We start from the raw sequence: 20832 nt of genomic DNA on the forward strand, positions 1-20832 counted from the left end.
ATAGAGAAGGTGATGGTGGTAACCCAAGATCTCGGCCACGGCCGCAAGAAGATGATGATGATGAAGATCCCAAAGATTAAGTCAATTTCGAAATGGTCTCTCTTCTTCAACAAATCGATATCACTGGAAGGGTTCATGAGAGCCCTCTTTAAAAAATATCTCATTCATTTACCCTGCGTGGAGCCATTTTCCATCCAATTGCATGATACTAAATTAAAAAAATTCCCATTTTGTGCATGCTAGTCACATTTATTTGCTTATTCTGAACATTTTTTTTTTTAAATCTCCACAAATATTCAAGTAGCTTTTGAGGATTACATAGATTGGTTAAAGTATGGTGGTATATGCAAGACAATTGAGGGACCTGGGATTCAAAGGCATACCTGAGGGTAGAGCCTCCTCTTCTGATTTTTGGTTAGCACAACAGTTAGCCCAGTAAAAAAAGAATGATTTTGCCACATAAGATTGTCTTGCTTCATTTCATTTTATTATTTAAATCATGACAACCTGAGCAGCCAAACACCTGCCACTGTTGGGTTGTTTTACGTTGAAGAACCTATGTCATCATGTGATATCGGAGCAAACATGGGGCAGTACTTTGAACATCAGGCAAGAGCACAAATTTGTAAATATGTGGGGGAAAAAGACCAGCATTTGGATCTATATGCTTTCAACAAAGACAAATAATGCCTTTTTTAGAATAGGGGATGGTGGCAGGGGGAGGGGTGTTTACTTTGCTGTTATGATTAGTGCGTTTGTGAAAAGCAAGATGACATCAGACAAAAAGCATCACTTTTAAAAGGTGCATCGTTCTATCCATACAAAAGCTTCGAATAAGGTTACATAATTCAATCATTCATCTTCTATCTTGCCACCCCACTACAATTTCAGGTTTACACAGCAAAGCAACCTTCGTGTGCACCGGCGTACGCACACTGGTGAACGGCCATTCCGGTGCCCTGATTGCGGCCGCGGTTTCTCATTGGCGTACAACATGCTGCGCCATCGACGCACGCACACGGGAGAAAAGCCGTTTGGTTGTGCAACCTGCGGCCTCACTTTCAGGCTCAAGCACCATTTGCTGCGGCATGCAAAGAAGCATTCTTCAAATGCAACACCCAATGTTAGCAACTTGCCTCCCCCCTTGACCTAATGTTCCCGTGCCCCGTATTCTAGTTTCTTATCATACATATTTTACGGCCACCTTTGAATAGTAGAGGGATTAGTTTTGAAAGTGGACATTTTTTACTTGAAACAGTTACTTATTTTGATCTACAGTGCACACTAGACTCTGTGCATTCTTATCTCTAACCCAAAGTCCAAAAATGGCAAACTTTGGCTGAGCATTCACTTGAGCACTTCAAGTTTGAGCCCCATTGGCTCAAGACCTCAGATTTCTTTTTATCGAGATGACAAAAGTTTCAGCCCCAGGATTCACACCATCGTGAGCATGCACAGGCTTGTATGCAACAACACTAATTAACAATGTATACTACCGGTCAAAAGTTTTAGAACGCCCCCATTTTTCCATTTTTTACTGAAATTTAAATAGTTCAAGTCCAGTGAATAGCCTGAAATGGTACAAAGCTAAGCGGTAAATTGCCAGAGGTTAAAAAAAAGTTTATGTTACCAAAAACTGAAAAATAATGTAAATTTCAGAGTTGTTAAAAAGGCCCTTTTCAGGGAACAAGTAATGGGTTAGCAACTGCAGCTTTTCTGCAGCAATGGAAGTAAGTTTAGCCTTGAAAGTTGATTCAAACAATTCCTACAGGTGTCCCAACTTTTGTTGATTCGTTACAAACTCTCTGTCTGTATAAAAGCAGTGTTGGAACAGACTGTGATGCTCCACCCTCTGAAGCATTATTTGGACAATATTGCACTGCAGGAAGTAGTATATTGTTATCATAATAGCAAGAAAAAGACAATTAACAAAGGAAGACAGACAGACCATTATAACCATTAAAAGTGTAGGTCTTTCCTTTAGAGAAATTGTAAAGCACACCAAGGTGTCGGTGAATACAGTTTCCTACACCATCAACAGGCACTTGGAAACTGGAGGAAACTGACAGGAAGAGGTCTGGCAGACCCAATGCGACAACACAATCAGAAGACAAGTTTCTGAGAGTCAACAGCTTGCGTGATAGGCATCTCACTGGACAGCAGCTTCAAGCACAGCTTAACACTGGTTAAAGTAAGGACGTCTCAGTTTCAACTGTGAAGAGAATACTTCGAGCTGCAGGTTTGACAGGTCGAGTGGCAGGAAGAAAGCCATTGCTAAGATGGCGAAATAAGAAAAAGAGGCTTGCCTGGGCCATGAAGCACTGCCAGTGGACTACTGTAAACTGGAAGAAGGTCTTCTGGACTGATGAATCAAAATTTTAAATCATCGGTTCATCCCGCGGGGTTTTTGTACGCCGTCGAGTAGGCGAAAGGATGGTTCCTCAGTGTGACACCAACTGTCAAACATGGAGGAGGAAGCGTGATGATCTGGGACGTTTGCTAGATCCAGAGTCGGTGACTTACACAGAGTGACTGGCACCCTGAACCAAAAGGGGTACCACAGCATTTTGCAGCACCATGCAATACCCTTTGGTCTACGCCTCATTGTTCAGGGGTTCATCCTACAGCAAGATAACGACCCAAAACATCCCTCCAGACTATGTCAGAACTACCTTGGAAGAAAAGAACAAGACTGTAGGCTTCAAATCATGGAAAGGCCAGCACAGTCTCCAGACTTAAACCCCATCGAGCTGGTTTGGGATGAACTGGACAGAAGGATGAAAGTAAAGCAACCTTCAAGTGCAACACATTTGTGGGAACTTCTGCAACAGTGTTTGGAACAACTTTCCGAACAATATTAGATTTCCATTGGAGAAAGAATGCCACGATTTTGTCCAACTGTTATATCTGCAAAAGATGGCTACTTTGATGAATCAAAAATTTAGATTAAATTTTGTCCAACAAAACGATTCCATGATTTATTTTTTATCTGCAATTGTGTATTTGTTCTATGCTTTAATTTCAGAGTCCATTGAAACATTAAACTGCTTCAATTTCAGTAAAAACCGGAAAAATTGGGGTGTTCTAAAAGGTTTGACCGGTAGTGTATGCATCATGAACAGTCTTTAAAATCTACTTATGTTGAACATCTGAAGCTTGATTAAAGAGATATTTTTTGGAACCTGCTTCTATGAGAACCATTGCAAGGTGTGCAATGATGGCCTCTTTTGTCGCCTGTACCAAATTTGTAAATCACCCAGCCTGCACAGTCCTTGAATCATCTTGTTTTTTTGCTGGTTGTTGTACTTCTCTGTTTTTCTTTGGAAAACAAAGAACTGGTTCTATATTTTGGCCTTTCAGATGCCATCTTAAATCCTATTGTGCATTGTTCGAAATAACGTGCAAAAGCATCACGGCTACTCAACTAATCAAATACCTCTAACAATATTGTGCAGCATTGTGCACCTCGTCGGAATAAGTGAAGCCTTACTGTATGTCGTTGAACCTGGTTTTCTGTACGATGGCCATCAGTCTCAAAAAATGGTGCTTACATGTATTGCACAATGCTTTGATGGATTTTCAAAAACGTTTGATGACATGCAAGCATGTCTCCTGAACTGGCACACACCCAGCTTTCTTTTATAATTCCACTTCATTTTCAGTATGCAGTTGAAGATTCCAGAATACTGTATATGATTCAGCATTTGTACTCATTTGCCCTTGTTATAGTTTAGCAGTGGAGGGACTAAAGTGTGTTTTCGCAGCTCTGCAATGTTTTATTGCTGTTTCCCACGCTTCTTCATTGTCTTGATTAATATTCAATCGGGTGTCACTTTGGCACTCTTGGGAGAAAAAATATTGTCAAATTTGGCAACTGGACTTTAAGCCAATTAATTTATTTTGTTTATTACCAGTCAACAGCCATCGATAAATCGAGACAAAAAAAAAAAACAATAACGCAACTTTTAAATATCCGTCCAACATCCATTCAATGCTGAAGAGCTCTTCCATGAGCCTCTTCATTATGACACTGGTGATGGCAAAGCAAAATACTTATTGTTGTTTATATTCAGCCACATTGTTGTGAGCTGTTCTCGCATGTGTTCTTTCATCACAGCAAATTTCAGTCCTATGGAACAGGATAATTGTGCCGAAACACGACGACATCTTCCAGTCGAACATGGACGATCCTTGGAACATCCACAGTTGATTATTCTCAGACTATCAAGTGGAACTGGATCAATATCAATGGGTAGTGTAACTGGTGTCAGAGGCTCTGCTGCTTCATTACGATTCCACCCACCAAAGTGTGTTGAATTAAGGGCTGGAGGATTAGAAGCAAAAGCAGACATCAATATTATGGCTTTGTAGTGTGCCCTTTACAAGTATTCTGTGAAGCAATCAGTTGTTGGAAGTAACTCTTTCAATGTTGGAGCTGATTTTGTTTTGGGATTTGCCATCTTTAATGACCGCATGTCATTCCTGATCACGTGAGCCATAACAAGCAGCAATGAATCAGGTGGCCTCAAGAATGACACAATTCATCTTCACTTCAGACCTTCCAAGGTGATCCTTGTGCTTAGATTGAAGCATCTTCAAAACCGTTCCTTTCCCGATGCCCCATCCACTGAGTGAATGTGCTGAGAGCAGTTGCTCTGCAATATGATGGTATCTTGTTATTGTAGTCTTGATGTTCACAACAGTTCTGCCGACTATACCTCAAGTGTACATGTGGAACAGACATCAGTGTCTTCATTCAACACTTTGATGTTAGCTGTTTCGGTTGATGCCAACATGACAGCCTGCTGAACTATGATGACATCAGCCTCTTCATGTGTTGTTCGCATGTCATGTCTTTATACAGACTGACCCTTGTGAATCTAAACTGGTACTGGGTTCTTTACAGTAATCACAATGTTGTTGTCCTTGTTTGGCATTTCATCCATCTTTAGTAGTAGGCAGTGACAAATTATGTCAATCAGCAAAACCTTGTTGTCTATCACAGTCAATGTAATGTTTTGTGTTGGAATTGGTGTCTGGAGGGATAGCTGATGACAGGCTGCTTGCATAATTGCTAGCTCTTATTGATCACATCACATTTTTGATGCTGTACTTGTAATACCTGTGAAACACAGGGTTGACGTTGCTGGCCTGCTGATACTTGAATGTGCATGCAACAAAGTTGTTGACCTAGTCTTGCACTATTCCTTTCAATGCCATTGTACCACCTACAGGAGTGCACATCCGTCAACTATCTTCACTTCAGGATTCCGGACTTGTCTTCCAGAGTGTTAGACCTTAACTATTTCAAGTAAGACTTGCTTGACGCCATTCTCAAGTCACCCTGTTCATCAAAGAGTGCCAATAGAACTGGAGCCATTTCATTTGTGAAGACATCTTTAATCACAAGACTGATTTAGTACCAAGACTCTGCTGTAGATAACATCCATATCATATATGGGGATATCATTCATCTTGATGTGTTTTTTGGTCACTTGCATTGTGACAATTTTCCTAGAAAATGCGTCATTAAAGCCCTAAGGCCAACTGCACTCATATTCTTCCATCTGTTTGCTGCCAATTTTGAGTGCATCATCCAGATTCACACTTTCTGAAGCTGTTCGGTCCAGTGACAATGTTCAGTCCAGTGACAATGTTCATCAACCCTGTTCGGTCACTGTTTCATTCTAGTGGCTCATTCACACAACCCAGATTTTCATGGAATTTTTGTTTATCTTTAGATTCTGTGGATAAAGCTTCTACACCAATTGTTCTGTGAATGAAGTTGTTTTGCTTCTTGTGCTGTCTTCTTAGAAACATCCTGTATAGCAACCTCTGTGTCATTGTCATAAGAAACAAGTTTCAGTAAATGAGATGCATTACTCTGAAAGATGAGCAAGCTTACAACTCTGACACCAGAGAGAATTAGCAAATCTGATCCAAAGTAATCAGATAGTTGCACCAAGTTGTGACGAGTAAGTTGCCCTTCGTAATCGAGTGATCAGAAAGGTTGTTGTCTCATAATGTCACACATTCTATAGAATATACAGCTCAACTGAGTTTTGGATGCAAGAAAGATCATCTTTCACATCAAGAACAACACTTTGAAATGCTCTGTTGGTTGTTTCAGGCTCGCCGTCAACTTCTTAGCTGCTGATTCAACAGAACATGGTTCCATGAAGTTGGAGCTGCTTGATGCATGATATTGTGCATATACAGCATGCAGTTCACTGACAGCTCCTTGTACACGTTATTAAACCTTTTCAGCAGGTTCATCTGGACAAGTATGGCACACTTCAAGAATAGCTTCTTTGAAACTTTTATCTCCTTCCCCTCGCTTTCCAGTTTTACATCGAACAAGGATGTTGTGGATCTCGTGATTTGCAGAAATCACTGCAAAACAAGCTGTGGGTTTTAATATTGAATTCTGCATTCAAAAAGTGGTGAAGTCACTTGGGCTGAGGAGCATCATTGTGAGTAGTATTCTTCTAACCAGACAAGTATCTGTCAATGTGGGTTGTGGAGATGCATGAAGAAACATTTTTATGATACAGAATAGTCAAATCTGGGCTTTCCTTCAGTCTGTGTTTGTTCCAAGTCAACATGCCGATCATCACCCCTTACTTTGCTACGCAATAGAATCATGTCCATTTATTTGGGGTTAGCTGTCAATAAACTGTCTGAACATTGGAAAAAGCACAATGTTCTTTCTTGGGATGCATTTCAGTTCTGTGGAGTGGAGGAACCCTCCTCCCCCCCCCCCGATCATTAGTACATCTTATTCCAAATCATTAAACACCGCCATGTAATCTGTAGCGTCTATGATCTCTAACATTTGCAAGAAATACAATAATCTGTACTGAAATGGCACTCCAATTCTTGACAACTGAAATGATGTAAATTGACAAATACCAATGACTTTATGTGACACCATATGCAGTTAAATCAGCTTTGTAGTTTGTTCAGCAGAAGATATACATGTATGGCCATGTTACACATTGAAAGTTGGTTAAAACCATACAATGGCAATAATTAACTTGGAGTGGCAGAAAAACTAAATTTAAACATGCAAGTCACACATTTGTTTAACTTGTAAACATAAATATAATAATTCCTGATTTTTCAATGATGTTGGCAACCAGCTTTAATTATTATAAAATTGGCAAACATTTTTACAATCCTAGAAAGAGGCACTGGTTCCAATATAACCATTAGCTATCATTTTCAACCAAAATATAGCACAAATTGTGATGCCATATCCAACCATTATGGGCATACACTGCTGCCAAACGTGGGAATTGCTGTTTGGGTGGCCATGTAGTAAAATTGCCCACAAATGTTTTTTCCCCAATTGGATTTGGGATCTGGAGCTGCTAAAGTATAGGATTGAACAATAAAACATTGCTGAGACAATAAAACACACCGGGCTAATATCCCTATTTGGCAGTTGGGCTATAAGGACAGACAGCGGTCTAGATAAGTATGGAAAAAAACATCTAGACCACCTACAAATAGCAGTTGCGATTTTGAAATTTTAAACAACATGCAGGAACTCAAAATCAAGATGGAAGCATTAAATTCGGAGTCAGAAAATGTGACAGAAAAATAACCATGTGTAACTGCTATCAAAGTGAAATGTCACCTTTTCGAAAGATAGTGCCAAATTTGATAACTACACAAAGAGACGAGACGACAAAATTCAACAACATATTTGTCAAAATCAGGAAACTGAAATTGAACTGGGCTGGACACCCTGCACGAAGAATGGACAACTGCTGGACTATAAGAATTGCAAACTCGCACCCAGATAAGGACTTGGAAGAAGTATAGCAAAACCAAATATTACATGGAGATGAAATTGAAAATTTTATTTATGTGCAGTGGCTCTGTGTTGCAAAGAACAGGAAGGAATGGACCTTGAGGTAAGCCTTCATCCTTACCTGTATTGGATTGAAATTGGCTATTTAAGAGCAGTCATAAATAAAAGAAGCTAATGAAGATGTGGAAATCACTGTGCAACTTGCCATGCTGCCATGTAGAGTTATTGGCAAACAAAAGGGGAAAAATTGGCTTCTGGTCTGCTCGCCTGTTTCATTTTAAATATATAGATCAGATTTGGAAGCTAACTGCATATTCAATCTGAAGTAAAACTGGTGTTGGAAACATTCTGGTTAGTTTTTTTTATTTTATTTTATTTTTTTTTAGGTCTCTTGTAATATTTATTAGCTTTTGCTGTAAGTGGTTTGTGGTTTTGCAAAAGAGTTGTGGAACTATACTGTAGCTCCACAAGGCACAAAGGTTGACCCATATTTGATATCAAGGCCACTTCCTTCATTGTAGACTTTGCTTAATATGTTGCTATCTCTGGAGTAGATGTTTAGGTGTTATACAGCTTGTTTGATGGCATTTGTTTCCACACTGTTAAAGGCTTCTTTGTAATAAATGCTGGCACAATCTATATTTGATCTTTCCAGAAGCTACTATTATATGCTGTTTGAAAGTGATCTATTGTTAAATCTCCACTTCTTAAACCTTGCTTCCATGTTTTGTTGTCGTCTAGTTCAATCAGGAGTTAGTTATTGATAACTTTTGCAAAAAATCAATTCATATATCTTGGAGAGCAGGCAAATTGTACGGTAATTCTTCAGAATCTGCTTCTCTCCTTTTTGTACATTTGTATCAGCTCTAAGATTTTTCCAAGTGAGGATTTGGTTTTTTCCTCTTTCTTCCAGGCACTTTCTGTAAGAAATTTTGCCAATTTACTGTGGAGCAGTTCACCACCATATTTGATTGCATCTATAACAAAATAGTCTTCTCCAGCAGCCTTTCTTCCTTCCTTTTCAGTATTTTTAATACAAATCTAATCCCATCGAGAGCTGGATGGCTTCCTTATTTGTTTGTTTTTTTGAGGGGGGGGGGTGGGGGTTTGTAGTTGAAATGTCGATAAATTGGACTTCAGATAATGATGTGATCTCTTTGTGATAATGCTTCCATCTTATTATTTTTGGGCAAAAATCTGTGTCCCCTCATAAACCTCTAGATGTAGGCTTTAAAGCTTCTCTTCTGCATTGTTTTTAAAATTTATTCAGTTTATAAGTTTATTATGTCTTCTCCATTCTTCTTCCTTAGAATGGTATTTGGTTTGCAGTACTGTACTTCACATTTTATTTTACTGTGGTACAGTACCTTGTTTCAACCCTAATGTCATCTTTGTGAAGTTTTTTTTTTGGTAATTTCTGATAAACTGTTTTTAAGTAACTTCTTGTTGCAATTGAAGGATTCGTCGATATTTCTTTTTCTTCTCGATGTTGGAATCTTGTTTAACTCGTTTTGTAATTTTGTTTTTTCACTTTTGAAATTTCGACATATTTATTTTGCATGTTTTCTCATTTTTCTTGCTCTTTCTAGTTTTAGGTTAAATACTGGTTTATATCTTATTAGTCAATGGTCACTGATCGTATTTAAATGGTTTAGCACTGTCATATCTGTCGCTAGATTTTTGACCAAAAGTAAATATGTCATTTTTTATGCTCTTTTTGGACTTATCCATGTCAATTGCCTTTATTCCTTATTTTTAAAGAAAGTATTCATGATGTACATTTTATTTTTCATCGCAACTTCCAATAACCTGTTTCCTTTTATTTCATTTGCTTATTCCAAATATTTCTGAGATCTTCATTGCTTAGTTTTTTTTGTTGTTGTTTGTTTTTTTGTTATTTTTGGTGGGAGGTCTTTTTATTGGTATTGATAAATCCCTCCACTTGTTTATGGATTTCTTCATAACTTGTCGGAATGCCAACTTTAATGATTTTCAAGTGACGTTTCTTCAATTTGACAATCGGCTGTGCAGTTCAGTCAGACATACTCTTTTGATTTTACAATATATCCAGCCAACCCGGATTTTATCAGGAATCTAATTCCACTCGTATATTCTTCCTTTTTTCTCTCTGCATAGAGCTTGCAACTGTTTTTCAACTATGATCATGAATGTTTCCACTTTTTATTTTGCTTCACCAAGTCAAATTGTATTCCATTTAATGTCGAGTTATTTGGCCTTTCAGGTTTCCTTAACCTAAAAGGCTACATCAGTTGTTCATGCATGGTTTCAATGGAATCAAAAGTTATTTGACACGAGGATTTATTTTTATTTTTGTGAGTGTCGTGACCAGGTAGTGCAAGCCCAGCTTGATGTGCAGTTAGGCTTCTTTTTTTTTCTTCTTCTCTCTCAGCCTCCAGATGTAAAATATAGCTGCAAATTATTTTTGAAATTTTAACATCAAAGTTAGTTATAGCACTTAACTTGATTGTAGTGCACTCGTAAATTGACCCGATATTTGCATACAAGTACTGTACTTGTAATCTCCATGACAAGCATCTAAAATGAAAAGTATGTGTTTTTTTATTTTTATTTACAAGATGTGGCTTATTAACAGTTTGTACTAGTTGTAGAGAAAAATAATCAACAGACAAAGAATGACACAATTATGACTATAGCAGAAAAGGCTAAAATTCAAGCAATAATAAAAAAGGAGAATGAAAGAACTGGCAGTTAAAAATAATTTTCATCAGCAATAACCTCGTTAGCCGATCAGCCCCGGTCCGAAATTTTGGTCACTGGTATCAAATTAGGGGAGAATGCTCATAGTGTTTTTTATGAAGGTGTAAACCCCTAGAGTTGGAAAACATGTGATAGCATTGTGGCGGTGGCAGCTTTATGGGAGTTATCCCCCTTTTTCCAAAATGGCCGCCAAATGCTCAATACCCTATATATAGCAGAATTTAGACCACCTAGAGCAGTGATACTGGTGTCTACGACTAGGTTTGAGGGGTCAGATATATCATTTCTGTATTTTCCTAAAATATTGGCTGCAGCCTTAATATTAAAATTCAAGATGGCCACCAAAATGGCTGCAGACACATATTTAAATGACCGCGTTTAAGGTCCTAGAACAGTTACGACTGATTTTGGTGTACATTTCCAATATTTTAGGTAAATGCAGAAATGATATATCCAACTGTAGTGAAATGTACATGATGACTCTAATACTCATCATTTACTGTTCATCGGCATCCACATCGTCATTCTCGTCCGTACTCTCCACATCATATGATGACCGATTCTCGCAGTCTGACAGTTTGCACTTATCAGTGCACTTAAGTCCATTTGCCAGACAAACACAATTTGGCAGCGTACACTTCCTTGAACATTTGCAGGCCAGTAGGGCCAAGATAGCCTTAGGTGCTAGCTGACCATCCATCTAATCCACTACCATTAATTTCTCGGCTCCATCCATGTCAATTTTGCACCCTCTGCCAATGGGACTTGGTACACCTGGGTCTTGCTCAAAACATCTTCTCCATATTCCAGCCTGGTAGTTTGCCCTTTGTGCATGTTTGACTAAGCAGTCCCTGCAGGGTGGAAGCTGATGACTCTCTATCTCACCTTTCTTAACACAGAACAAGTTGTACCTGAGATCATTGACCTTGGTGAATGCTGCTTTGGGGCCATAGAGGAGACATGTGACACACTCTAGTTTGTTCATCAGTTCTGAGGAGAGGTCCCATTCCTGGCCCAACTCTGTGAATGTGTTCTTGATTTCCCTGTTGTTGGTCATTAATTTTAGAGCACTTGCCTTCCCTTTACCTGCGAAAGCACTGGTATTGTCACATCCAGTGTATGCATGTATACCAATAAGAGCTCTGCAGACATCTTTGCCGACAGAAGCAGCGACTTTCCCGATGTCAACTAATCTAGTTCTGGTTCTAGTTCCACATTTCTGGAATAACGGAGCTCCTATCTTGTCATGGAATGCCAAACGCATGATAAAGACATCTGTGTCCTCTGCGCATATCACTACAGCCTGGTAGCCCTCTCTAGCAGCATGGACATCATGGAAAAGTAGGCGCCCATCTGCTTCCTCCTGCTGGCACTGGAGATCTGGTACCTCTTCACTGCCCTGTGATGTAATTCTGTAGCATTTGTCATCTACAGTTACATACAGAATCTTCTCATGTAGTTTCTCTCTGTATACTGGCTTCCTCCATTCACTGACAATGAAGCTAATCAGACTGATTTTGTTAGTAATTCCTGTCAGGAAACTTCTCCATTGCCTCACAATCTGTGCGCTTGTGATACCCTGCAGCTGGTGTCCAGTCTCTTCACCTCGTGCCGATCTCTCACTGTTCTTGATAGAATTCTCTCGATACGTGTCGAACACAACATCTATTCTGGTACTTTTACTTCCTTCACGCAATGCCATTGACAGTATTGTAGTGGCAATGTCTCCAAACATAGCTTGATCACCCTTTACTCTTTGAACTAAGTTCATTCCATCGACTACAGAAGCCGGATTTTGTGGGAGTTGGTCTGCTACTGTCACATTCTTCTGCAAAGTAGTGGCTAAGGAAGCTTTGTTTGTTTTCCTGAGTAATCCAGCTGGGGTAGAGAGAGCCCAGGGTAGTGGTCCCAAGGGGTGAGAGAAGATGTCCTCCATCGTGAGATTGCGCCCTTGTGCCATCACTATGATGCGACCAAACAGAGACCGGTCAGCTTTCAAGATTATGTCCTTCCCACTTGTTTTCACTACCTTCTTCTTACACATATTTGTGAATGTCTTCAGCTTGTTAGTTTTCATCGGATCGTGAAATGGTTTCGCTGATGGATCGTTCTCCAGTCTCTCGTTCTGGAAAGTGGCATAACTATGCTCTCCAATATCACATGCCTTCATCAGGTCAGAGGCAATGTCTCTGGGTGCCGATTTTGCAGTTGAAATGCTAATGAGGTCTTGCTTCTCTGAGAATGGGTTGACCCAGGCTTGAATGAGGCCGACGACTGCCGACACTGTTTCCTCATCTTTTTGGATTCTGGGCAGCTGTAGATCAGCATGGTTGAGTTCTGATTGGTTACCATGCACCATGTCTCTTAAGTGTCCAAGAAATGCACTGCGGTACTCTGCTGTTATGTAGTACCTTTTGATGGCTCCTGCTTTTTGGCTGAACCGTGACGTGCCTCCAGGAGTCTGAGTGTCCTTGTTCACTGTAACCTCAATTGTCTGATCTACAGGTATCCGGCCAAAGGGATTATTGCTGGACCTCTGCACCGAGAAATGACCTTCCTGGAAGGCTCTATGTACATCAGGATTCTTCTCGGGAAGATTTGTCATCTGAGCAAAGTATGCAGACAGGTACCTGGCAGAGTTGACCTTATCGTAGGCAAAACACCATGGGATCAAAGTTCTAATGGCATTGATGTGCAAATCCCATTTTCCCTCACGAGAAGCACGCAGAAGGCCAAGTATCACGTGCTCTATCATGTCTATGTATGACATCCAATATCCCGATAGCTCCCCATTGTTGTGGCGGAGGTGTTCCGTGAAGGCTCTCCACAGGATCATCAACTCTAATAATTGTGGACTGTCGAGAAGATCACTGAAGTTATGTTGGTTGAGATCATCAGCTATGTTGTTCACTTTGTCTACACACGATTTGATCACAGCGCTCTTCTCCTCGTTGCTGTCTACCCATAGTGTAAACTCTGCCCATGCCAGTCTCATCAAAGCTTCATAGATACACTTGTGGACCCTGATAACACGATTGTACTGTTTGCCGTCAATGATACAGAAATGATATATCTGACCCCTCAAACCTTGTCGTAGACACCAGTATCACTGCTCAAGGTGGTCTAAAATCTGCTATATATATAGGGTATTGAGCATTTGGCGGCCATTTTGGAAAAAGGGGGATAACTCCCATAAAGCTGCCACTGCCACAATGCTATCACATATTTTCTAACTCTAGGGGTCTACACCATCCCAAAAATCACTATGAGCATTCTCCCCCAATTTGATACCGACCAACCCCCCAGGCTGATCGGCTACGTATATCGTGGAGTAAAGGTACGAGTGAAGGAAGAGGGAATCGCCCTAAAAAGGTGCAAGTCACTCTTGAGGACAAAAGTCTGAAAAAGACCAATAAATCAGCTGATTATAAATGCAAACAGATGTGTCTGAGTGAAAATGCCATTAACAGTGGTTACAATAGAAGGCAAACTTAACAGCCACTGCTGACTTTAAAAAGGTTTTGGAAAATTATTGTCCATTTACATAATTTATGTGTACATCTTGAGTACATAAATGAAGAAAAACAATTTGAAATGCTTCTTGTATCTGAATAAGTAACATGATTATCCGATAATATGAGTCAAATATCATGCAGTTTGTGCAGAATAGCATGATATCATATGATGCTCAGTTTTGTTAAATTATGATTTTACCCTTTTGGTTCTTAATATTTCATCTTGGTTCATATCATGTCACCGTATAAGTATGCCTATTTTGTGGTTTTGAAGATGCTTATCAGCCTTTATGTAGTGTTTGCCTTTTTTGTGATGCTGCTGGTTATTCTTTTTAATTACTGATACTAAGGTTTGTTGTTTTAGAGTGGGATGGCCTGTACATTCTATATGGCACATTAAAAATACTTTTTAAAATGATGATCATTTTGCATTAACCCATGTTTTTAACAGACACACTGATACAGTTGGGATATTGTGCAAGCCATGCTTTTACTCCATCCAGAATGAGTCGAGCTCTGAACAACTCTCTGCACAATGGATGGATGGATGGATTGAAGGATGTAAATACTTTTCTGTGATGACATGAGATAGGAAAAGGCATGAGGATGCAGTTATTAGAACATGGACAGACGTACAAGATCACTAGATGGCATGTGTGATTCCACCACCACAATGTGTTATGATTGTTGTGGTGTTGGGGGCAGGGCTACCACTTATTAAAATTGAGATGTGGACTCCCATATGTGAATCACATAGTTTTAGACATTTTCCTGCATGTAATAGGTGGGCTACTTGTGTTTAAAGCTAAATTGTCTGATGCCATTTAGCCCAGGGTGAAAGTTATCCAACCTATTGGTCAGAAAGGTTAAGGTGAATTGTCCCTTTGTTCCCTCTGTCAAATGGTGTGAGGCCGGATGAGAATTCCTTGGTAAACATGGTGTGGTTCTGCCTTTCAAGGGGCAGCTTTTCCCGCTCCCCAAAGATGTTCATCAGTGTGTGCGACCTGTGGAGGAAGAGAACAGCTTTTCCCAGCTGGAGGTCAATGTTTGTTAGGTGGGCCCTGGATAGGTTCTGGGATGTGATTTGCTGCTCACTGATGCTGTGATCTTTGAACATCCGATGGGGAGGGGAACAGGCGGTAAAAGAGAGGAGTTGAGCGGAAGTGGATCATCTCTTGGCTATGGTTCCATCAGCAATGACAGCCCTTGCTTCTGGGCTTTTGACTTCACTCCCTTGCTGCAAGTTTGCATCCTGCTCTGTCCTTGCTCCATGCTCGACTCATCTCTGCCCTGACACAGGACCTAGAACAGCTTAAGAGTTCTTGTCCCCATGTTTCTCTATGTTCTTACAGGGTTGCATATTGATGTTTGTGTGTGACACCCTAGTTGGCGATTTCATTCCTTTGTTAAGTACTGTTTGTTTGTCGCATGTTTGAGTGCGGGATTTCAGTCCAGTATTTGTTTGTCTCGTGTTAATTTAATATTTATTTTGTTTTGATGATGATCTTGATAACCGATGTGGTTTAGAAGTACTGCAAATGTATGTAGTATTGCTGTGGGGCCGGGTATCGGCTGTGAGCACGACCGCTAGATGGAGCCGAAGAGTCGACTCCGCCGATCACCCGAAATTTAGATCGTACTTCTTCGGAAAAGTCCGTTGAGTACGGGTCCCTTATCGGACCGTGAAGCGTCAATATTTCTACCACGTGGTACAGGGCTATTTGCCAATTTTCAAAATACCGAGAGATCCACGTGGCGATTTACTGAGTCTCCATACCCTCGACGGCACCTTACGGAATGAGCCGCTAGCGCACTCGAACCGCGTGTGACCCGAGCGGACGGTCACCAAAGTCCCGTCAGTCCAAATGTCCCCTTTACAGCGGCACAACGGCCTTGCTAATTTTCCAACACGCAGCACGCTAAGCCAATGGAGGAAGGGACACGAACGAGCTGATACATTTCACAAATGGGGATGTTTATTTACCAATAGGCAGGGAGGGAACACAGAAGAGCAAAGTTATCCGAATATAGAAGGCACGTATGTACAGCAAGGCACATACAATTTCCTACTTAACTGACTGGCGCCACAAACACACACGCACACACCAAAAATAATCGGATCAAAAGTGGTCTTTATTGAGGCCTGTCTCGGACCTGTCCACCTCGTGTGGTCTTCGCGATCTTGGGGGGACGGGACTCAAACCCGCAACCACGACCGTCTGCAGGGTCCTCGTCGACTACCACTCACTGGCCCTGGATGTCAGGTTCGAAACTGCCTGGACTGAAACGCCCTCTCCCTCCAGGGATGTCTCACACACGATCCTCCGAACTGGCGAATGCTGCTGCCACAAGCACACCGTCTCTCCCTCTCCCTCGTCCAGACCACCCCTCCTTTTTGTGCTTGGGCGCGAGAGACCTTTTTTCGCCACTCGCCTCCTCATTGGACGGTCCGTTCTCGGACGACTCGTCGCGGCCTCCCGATTGGCCAGGGCCAAACACTCTATCTCGCTAAGGCGGAGCCAGCCTGAGGTGCTGAGCATCCTGGTTGGACAGGGGGCACGCCCTGCCATTCTGGGCGGAGTCTCGATATGAGGTTCCTGGTTGGACAAGGGGCACGCCCCTGCCCTTCTGGGCGGAGTCTCGATCTGAGGTGATGAGGTTCCTGGTTGGACAAGGGGCACGTCCCTGCCCTTCTGGGCGGAGTCTCGATCTGAGGTGATGGGGTTCCTGGTTGGACAAGGGGCCTGCCCCTGCCCTTCTGGGTGGAGTCTCGATCTAAGGTGATGGAAATCTCCGCCCCCATACGTGATCGAACACACGTAGACAATGCCGTTGAGCAGAGCGAGGGGAAGATGATGCTGGCATTGTTATGAGGGGTGTAAAAAATAAAAGGAAACCCTGACTATTAAAATAACTTCACAGCGAATGAACATTTATTCACCCATTAGACTAGGGAAAGGTAGCTATCTATCTACATTCACTTGTCGAAATAACTGAGCTTTCGGAACCTGAATGTCTGTGTGCTCATGGCTTCCAGATTCGCAACAGTATAACTTATAAAACCCTTCAGTGTTGTCAGCTCGTGTGAAAAGGCAATGTCACAATTTAAGGCAAAGGCAATGTGTGACAAGACATTGTGGCCCCCCTGTACAGTCCCAGGAAAAAGCCTTCTGCACGCATGTGATTGTTAGATCATCTTGCTATATATCAGATATTTACCTCTGCCACCAATGGTGGACGGATGTTATGTCTTCACCCTTGTTTGTTTGTCTGTGAGCAGGATATCTCAAAAAGTTATGGACCCATTCAGACAAAACTTGATGGACATGTTGGGTGTGTAATAAGAATGAATTGATTCGATTTTGGTGAAGATCCGGATTCGAGAATTTTTTAAGTGATTCTTTACCATTGAGAGGTGGGACCAAAAACGAGATGTGGTAGGACATCTCAAAAAGTTGTGGACGCATTATTACAAAACTTGGTGGATGAGTTGGGTATGTGACAAGCACAAGCTGATTCGATTTTAGTAAAGGTCTGGATGCAGATCCGGTCTATCGGTGGGATATAAAACGTAAACTTTTCGGCCTTGAGGTATGCGCTGGACCAAGTGCCATTTTTTGTGCAGGAATATTGCCAGGTACACAAAGAAACAGACACATGGATGTTTCTGCACGTCAAGGATGCCGCTAATCGGTTACGACAAAATCATGGTCAAGACTGTCTCCTCTAATGCAGTGTTTATTGCATTCCACTTCTTTGAGCAACTCAACATTTCTGAATTGTGGATCTACCTTGGTATTGAGAATAACACGTTTCATACCGATTCATCAATGTAACAAATTTACACCAGATGTTCAACCTGCTTCACCTTTTTGGCATGCATTAATGCCTGTGATACTGTATCGTTCTCCTGTGGACGGACAAAAGAGGCTGTATGGGAAGTTTGGAGGGCTTGCCAAGAGATGTTGCAGACCTTTCTCAGACTATCACGATGTCTGGAGGTCACGACAACAGATTACTTCATTCATCGAGAGATACATGGTGCTCCTATACAACAGCATGGGCTCGTCAGCATCTATCAATGGTGTAGCCAGTTTCTGTTCACGAAAAAGGAAGGACAGATGGACAACATCTGTCCCAACAGAAGCCGCTCTGAAGGAACACACCAAGTGAGCTAGTTTGCAGGCCAACACTTGGAAGCAATGTCTAATCGAGAGACCCAACAGCACCTGAATTCACAGATTGTGGATGGAAAAAAGTCTCCAAGCAAATTCACCCAAAACTGGATGGCCTTGTCAGAAGCTTCAAGCCATTGTAAAGAACTAACTCACTGCAAGTGCAACTCTTGATGTTCCATTAACTACAAGTGCATTAGATCATCGCTGCTCGGTGCCATCCTGTGTGCTTGTAACAGATGGTGCTCCCATTCAGCTCTGACATTTACGAAAGCTGAAGTGAAATCCTGTGTGCGAAATATCATGTTGAAATACCATGTGCTTGATTTGGATGGAATTTGTTTTCCTTCCAACCCCCTATTTTGCAAAAAAAATTGTATCTATATTAGACCTTTCTCTCTTTCTCTCTCTCCCCCCCCCCAACCCTACCCCTCTCTCTACAAGAGTGAGGTTGATGTAAGAGCAAGGTTAAGTTGATAGTAGATTAGCAGGGCAACAATTGAGCACAGCCAGCAAGGAGAAAACGAACAGGAAAAGAAATATAGGGGAAGAAATCATTGAAACCAGCAAGTAAGAGGGTTGGGTTCAGAAGTGTTAATGGGGGTAATTAACATCATGGGTTAGGATAAGAGGTAACACAAGGTGGCAGTGTACTGCCTGATTGAAGAGTGGGAAAAACAGCCTCTGTGAATGGCGGTTCCATAGATTAGAGAAGAAAAGAACAGAGGAGTTGACATTTGCAGTCATCCTGCATTTTGGGAGTCAAACCAGGAGGAGGTTACTGGAAAAATAAGACCACTGGATCTGAAGCTTATCTGGGCCTGAGCTTAATGTTGTAAACCAAATTTGGTAGATTCTGACTGGTGGATCTCGAGAAGAAGATTTTTGAAGGAATTTACATGATTTTCCCAAAAATTAAAGAATTCGGACATTTTGACACACTTCCGGTCATGTGATTGGCATGACCTCCGAGGCTTAACATCCCTACCCTGGCCTAATGTTGAAACCCAAATTTTCTATCATTCTGACTGCTGTGTCGAGAGAAGATTTTTGAAGAAATTTACTAAGTTGGCCATTTTGACCTACTTGAGGTCACTTGACTGAAACGAGATGTGCAATCCCTGTTACCAGTCATAAGAGGAACGTTGCTGCCAAATTTCAGCCGGATCAACCCAGCAGTTTGGCCGGAGAAGTTAAAGTGGAAGATGGAAGGACGGACAACATACGATTTCATGATGACAATACCTTATCTGGAATTTAAATTACAGATAAGCTAAAATCATGCACCCTGGAGTTGAGGAGAATCGGCCAATAAAGATCAGAGGGAGTGATATACACACACACACACACACACACACACACACACACACACACACACACACACACACACACACACACACACACACACACACACACACACACACACACACACACACACACACACACACACACACACACACACACACACACACACACACACACGACTGATCTGACTGTGGTGTGAAAGCAACTAACCTTGTGATTTGGCCTTGCCGTGGGAGATTCAAATAATGGTGGGTGTTTTAGATTCCACAGAATCAAGGAGAAATATGTGATGCTGGGGTGCCAGCCCATGGCAGAGAGCAGGATCCCATTCAGCTCCAGAAAAAGGCCTTGAAGACTGTGTGTAACTGATTTTCAAAGAAAAGTCTTAGATTGATGGAGGATGTTCAGGCTGCAGCTGGCTTTGGAGGCCAGCTTTGTTGTGTGGCTGGGCCCGGGGAAATCATGACTGATGATGAGGCCGAGAAGTTCAAGAGACTGAAACTAGAAATACCCACTCCCTATGGAAGCGTAACAACCCCTCCCTCTGGCAGAGATCAGGAAAGCATTTTAACTATGCCACATGTACAGTTCATAATTTTAAGTCACCACAGCTGACTTGTAATACCCTCTCCCACAATCACTGGGTGGCGCTATACATTACACATTTACATCGAGATGTTGTGTCCATTGGTTTGAGATTGCTGGATGTGGCACAAGTATTATGAAAAGGAGGCACGTGCCTTATTTCCTTGTATTTTTTTGTAAAGATGCCAATCATGATAATCAATAAATTAATTTTGATGCCAGTTATATGAAGTACTGATCAACAGCCGTGTTAAACGTTTTGAAGAACTCAACTGTCATCTTCACCGGTGCTTGATTTGAATGGCTTGTGCCATTGTTGATGGAAGGTAAAAACACCAATTAGTAACTATAAGGACACTTGGTGGAGTGCATACTGCCACTCGGCTGATTAGTTTATGTTTTGTATCTCACTGATAGGCCAGATCTGGATTCAGACCTGAAGTGAAATTTAATTGGCTTGATCTTGTTACCTAACCACCTCATCCACCAAGTTTCGTCTGAATCCATCCATATCTTTTTGAGAAATATTGCTATATGTGGTTTTCGGTCTTATCTCGCAATGGTGAAAAATCACTTTTAGAATTCACAGATCCAGATCGGGATCTTCACCCAAGTCGAATAATTTCGTCAGTGTCACATATCCAAGCCCTCCACCAAATTCCGTCTTAATCCGTCCCTAACTTTTTGAGATAAT

General features: G+C 41.4%; 1 protein-coding gene across 11 annotated transcripts in view; it reads left to right on the forward strand.

The window, feature by feature from the left end:
• Positions 1 to 20832, forward strand: part of LOC147024593 (uncharacterized) — a 49994-nt gene that overhangs the window by 24492 nt on the left and 4670 nt on the right. For 9 of the 11 annotated variants that reach the window (XM_085884645.1, XM_085884644.1, XM_085884642.1 and 6 more), the window contains one exon: positions 892 to 14491. The exons of 1 other annotated variant lie outside the window; for it this stretch is intronic. In XM_085884645.1, coding sequence (XP_085740771.1) covers positions 892 to 1153 — 262 coding nt within the window. In that variant the 3' untranslated portion in view covers positions 1154 to 14491. Of the gene's footprint in view, positions 1 to 891; positions 14492 to 20832 lie in introns of those variants that run through there. One more of the 11 variants, XM_085884652.1, reaches the window with a different exon arrangement.

This window comes from Eptatretus burgeri, chromosome 6, assembly GCF_056783735.1.
Source record: "Eptatretus burgeri isolate ZD-2024b chromosome 6, Ebu_testis_v1, whole genome shotgun sequence".
NCBI classification, from domain to species: Eukaryota; Metazoa; Chordata; class Myxini; order Myxiniformes; family Myxinidae; genus Eptatretus; species Eptatretus burgeri.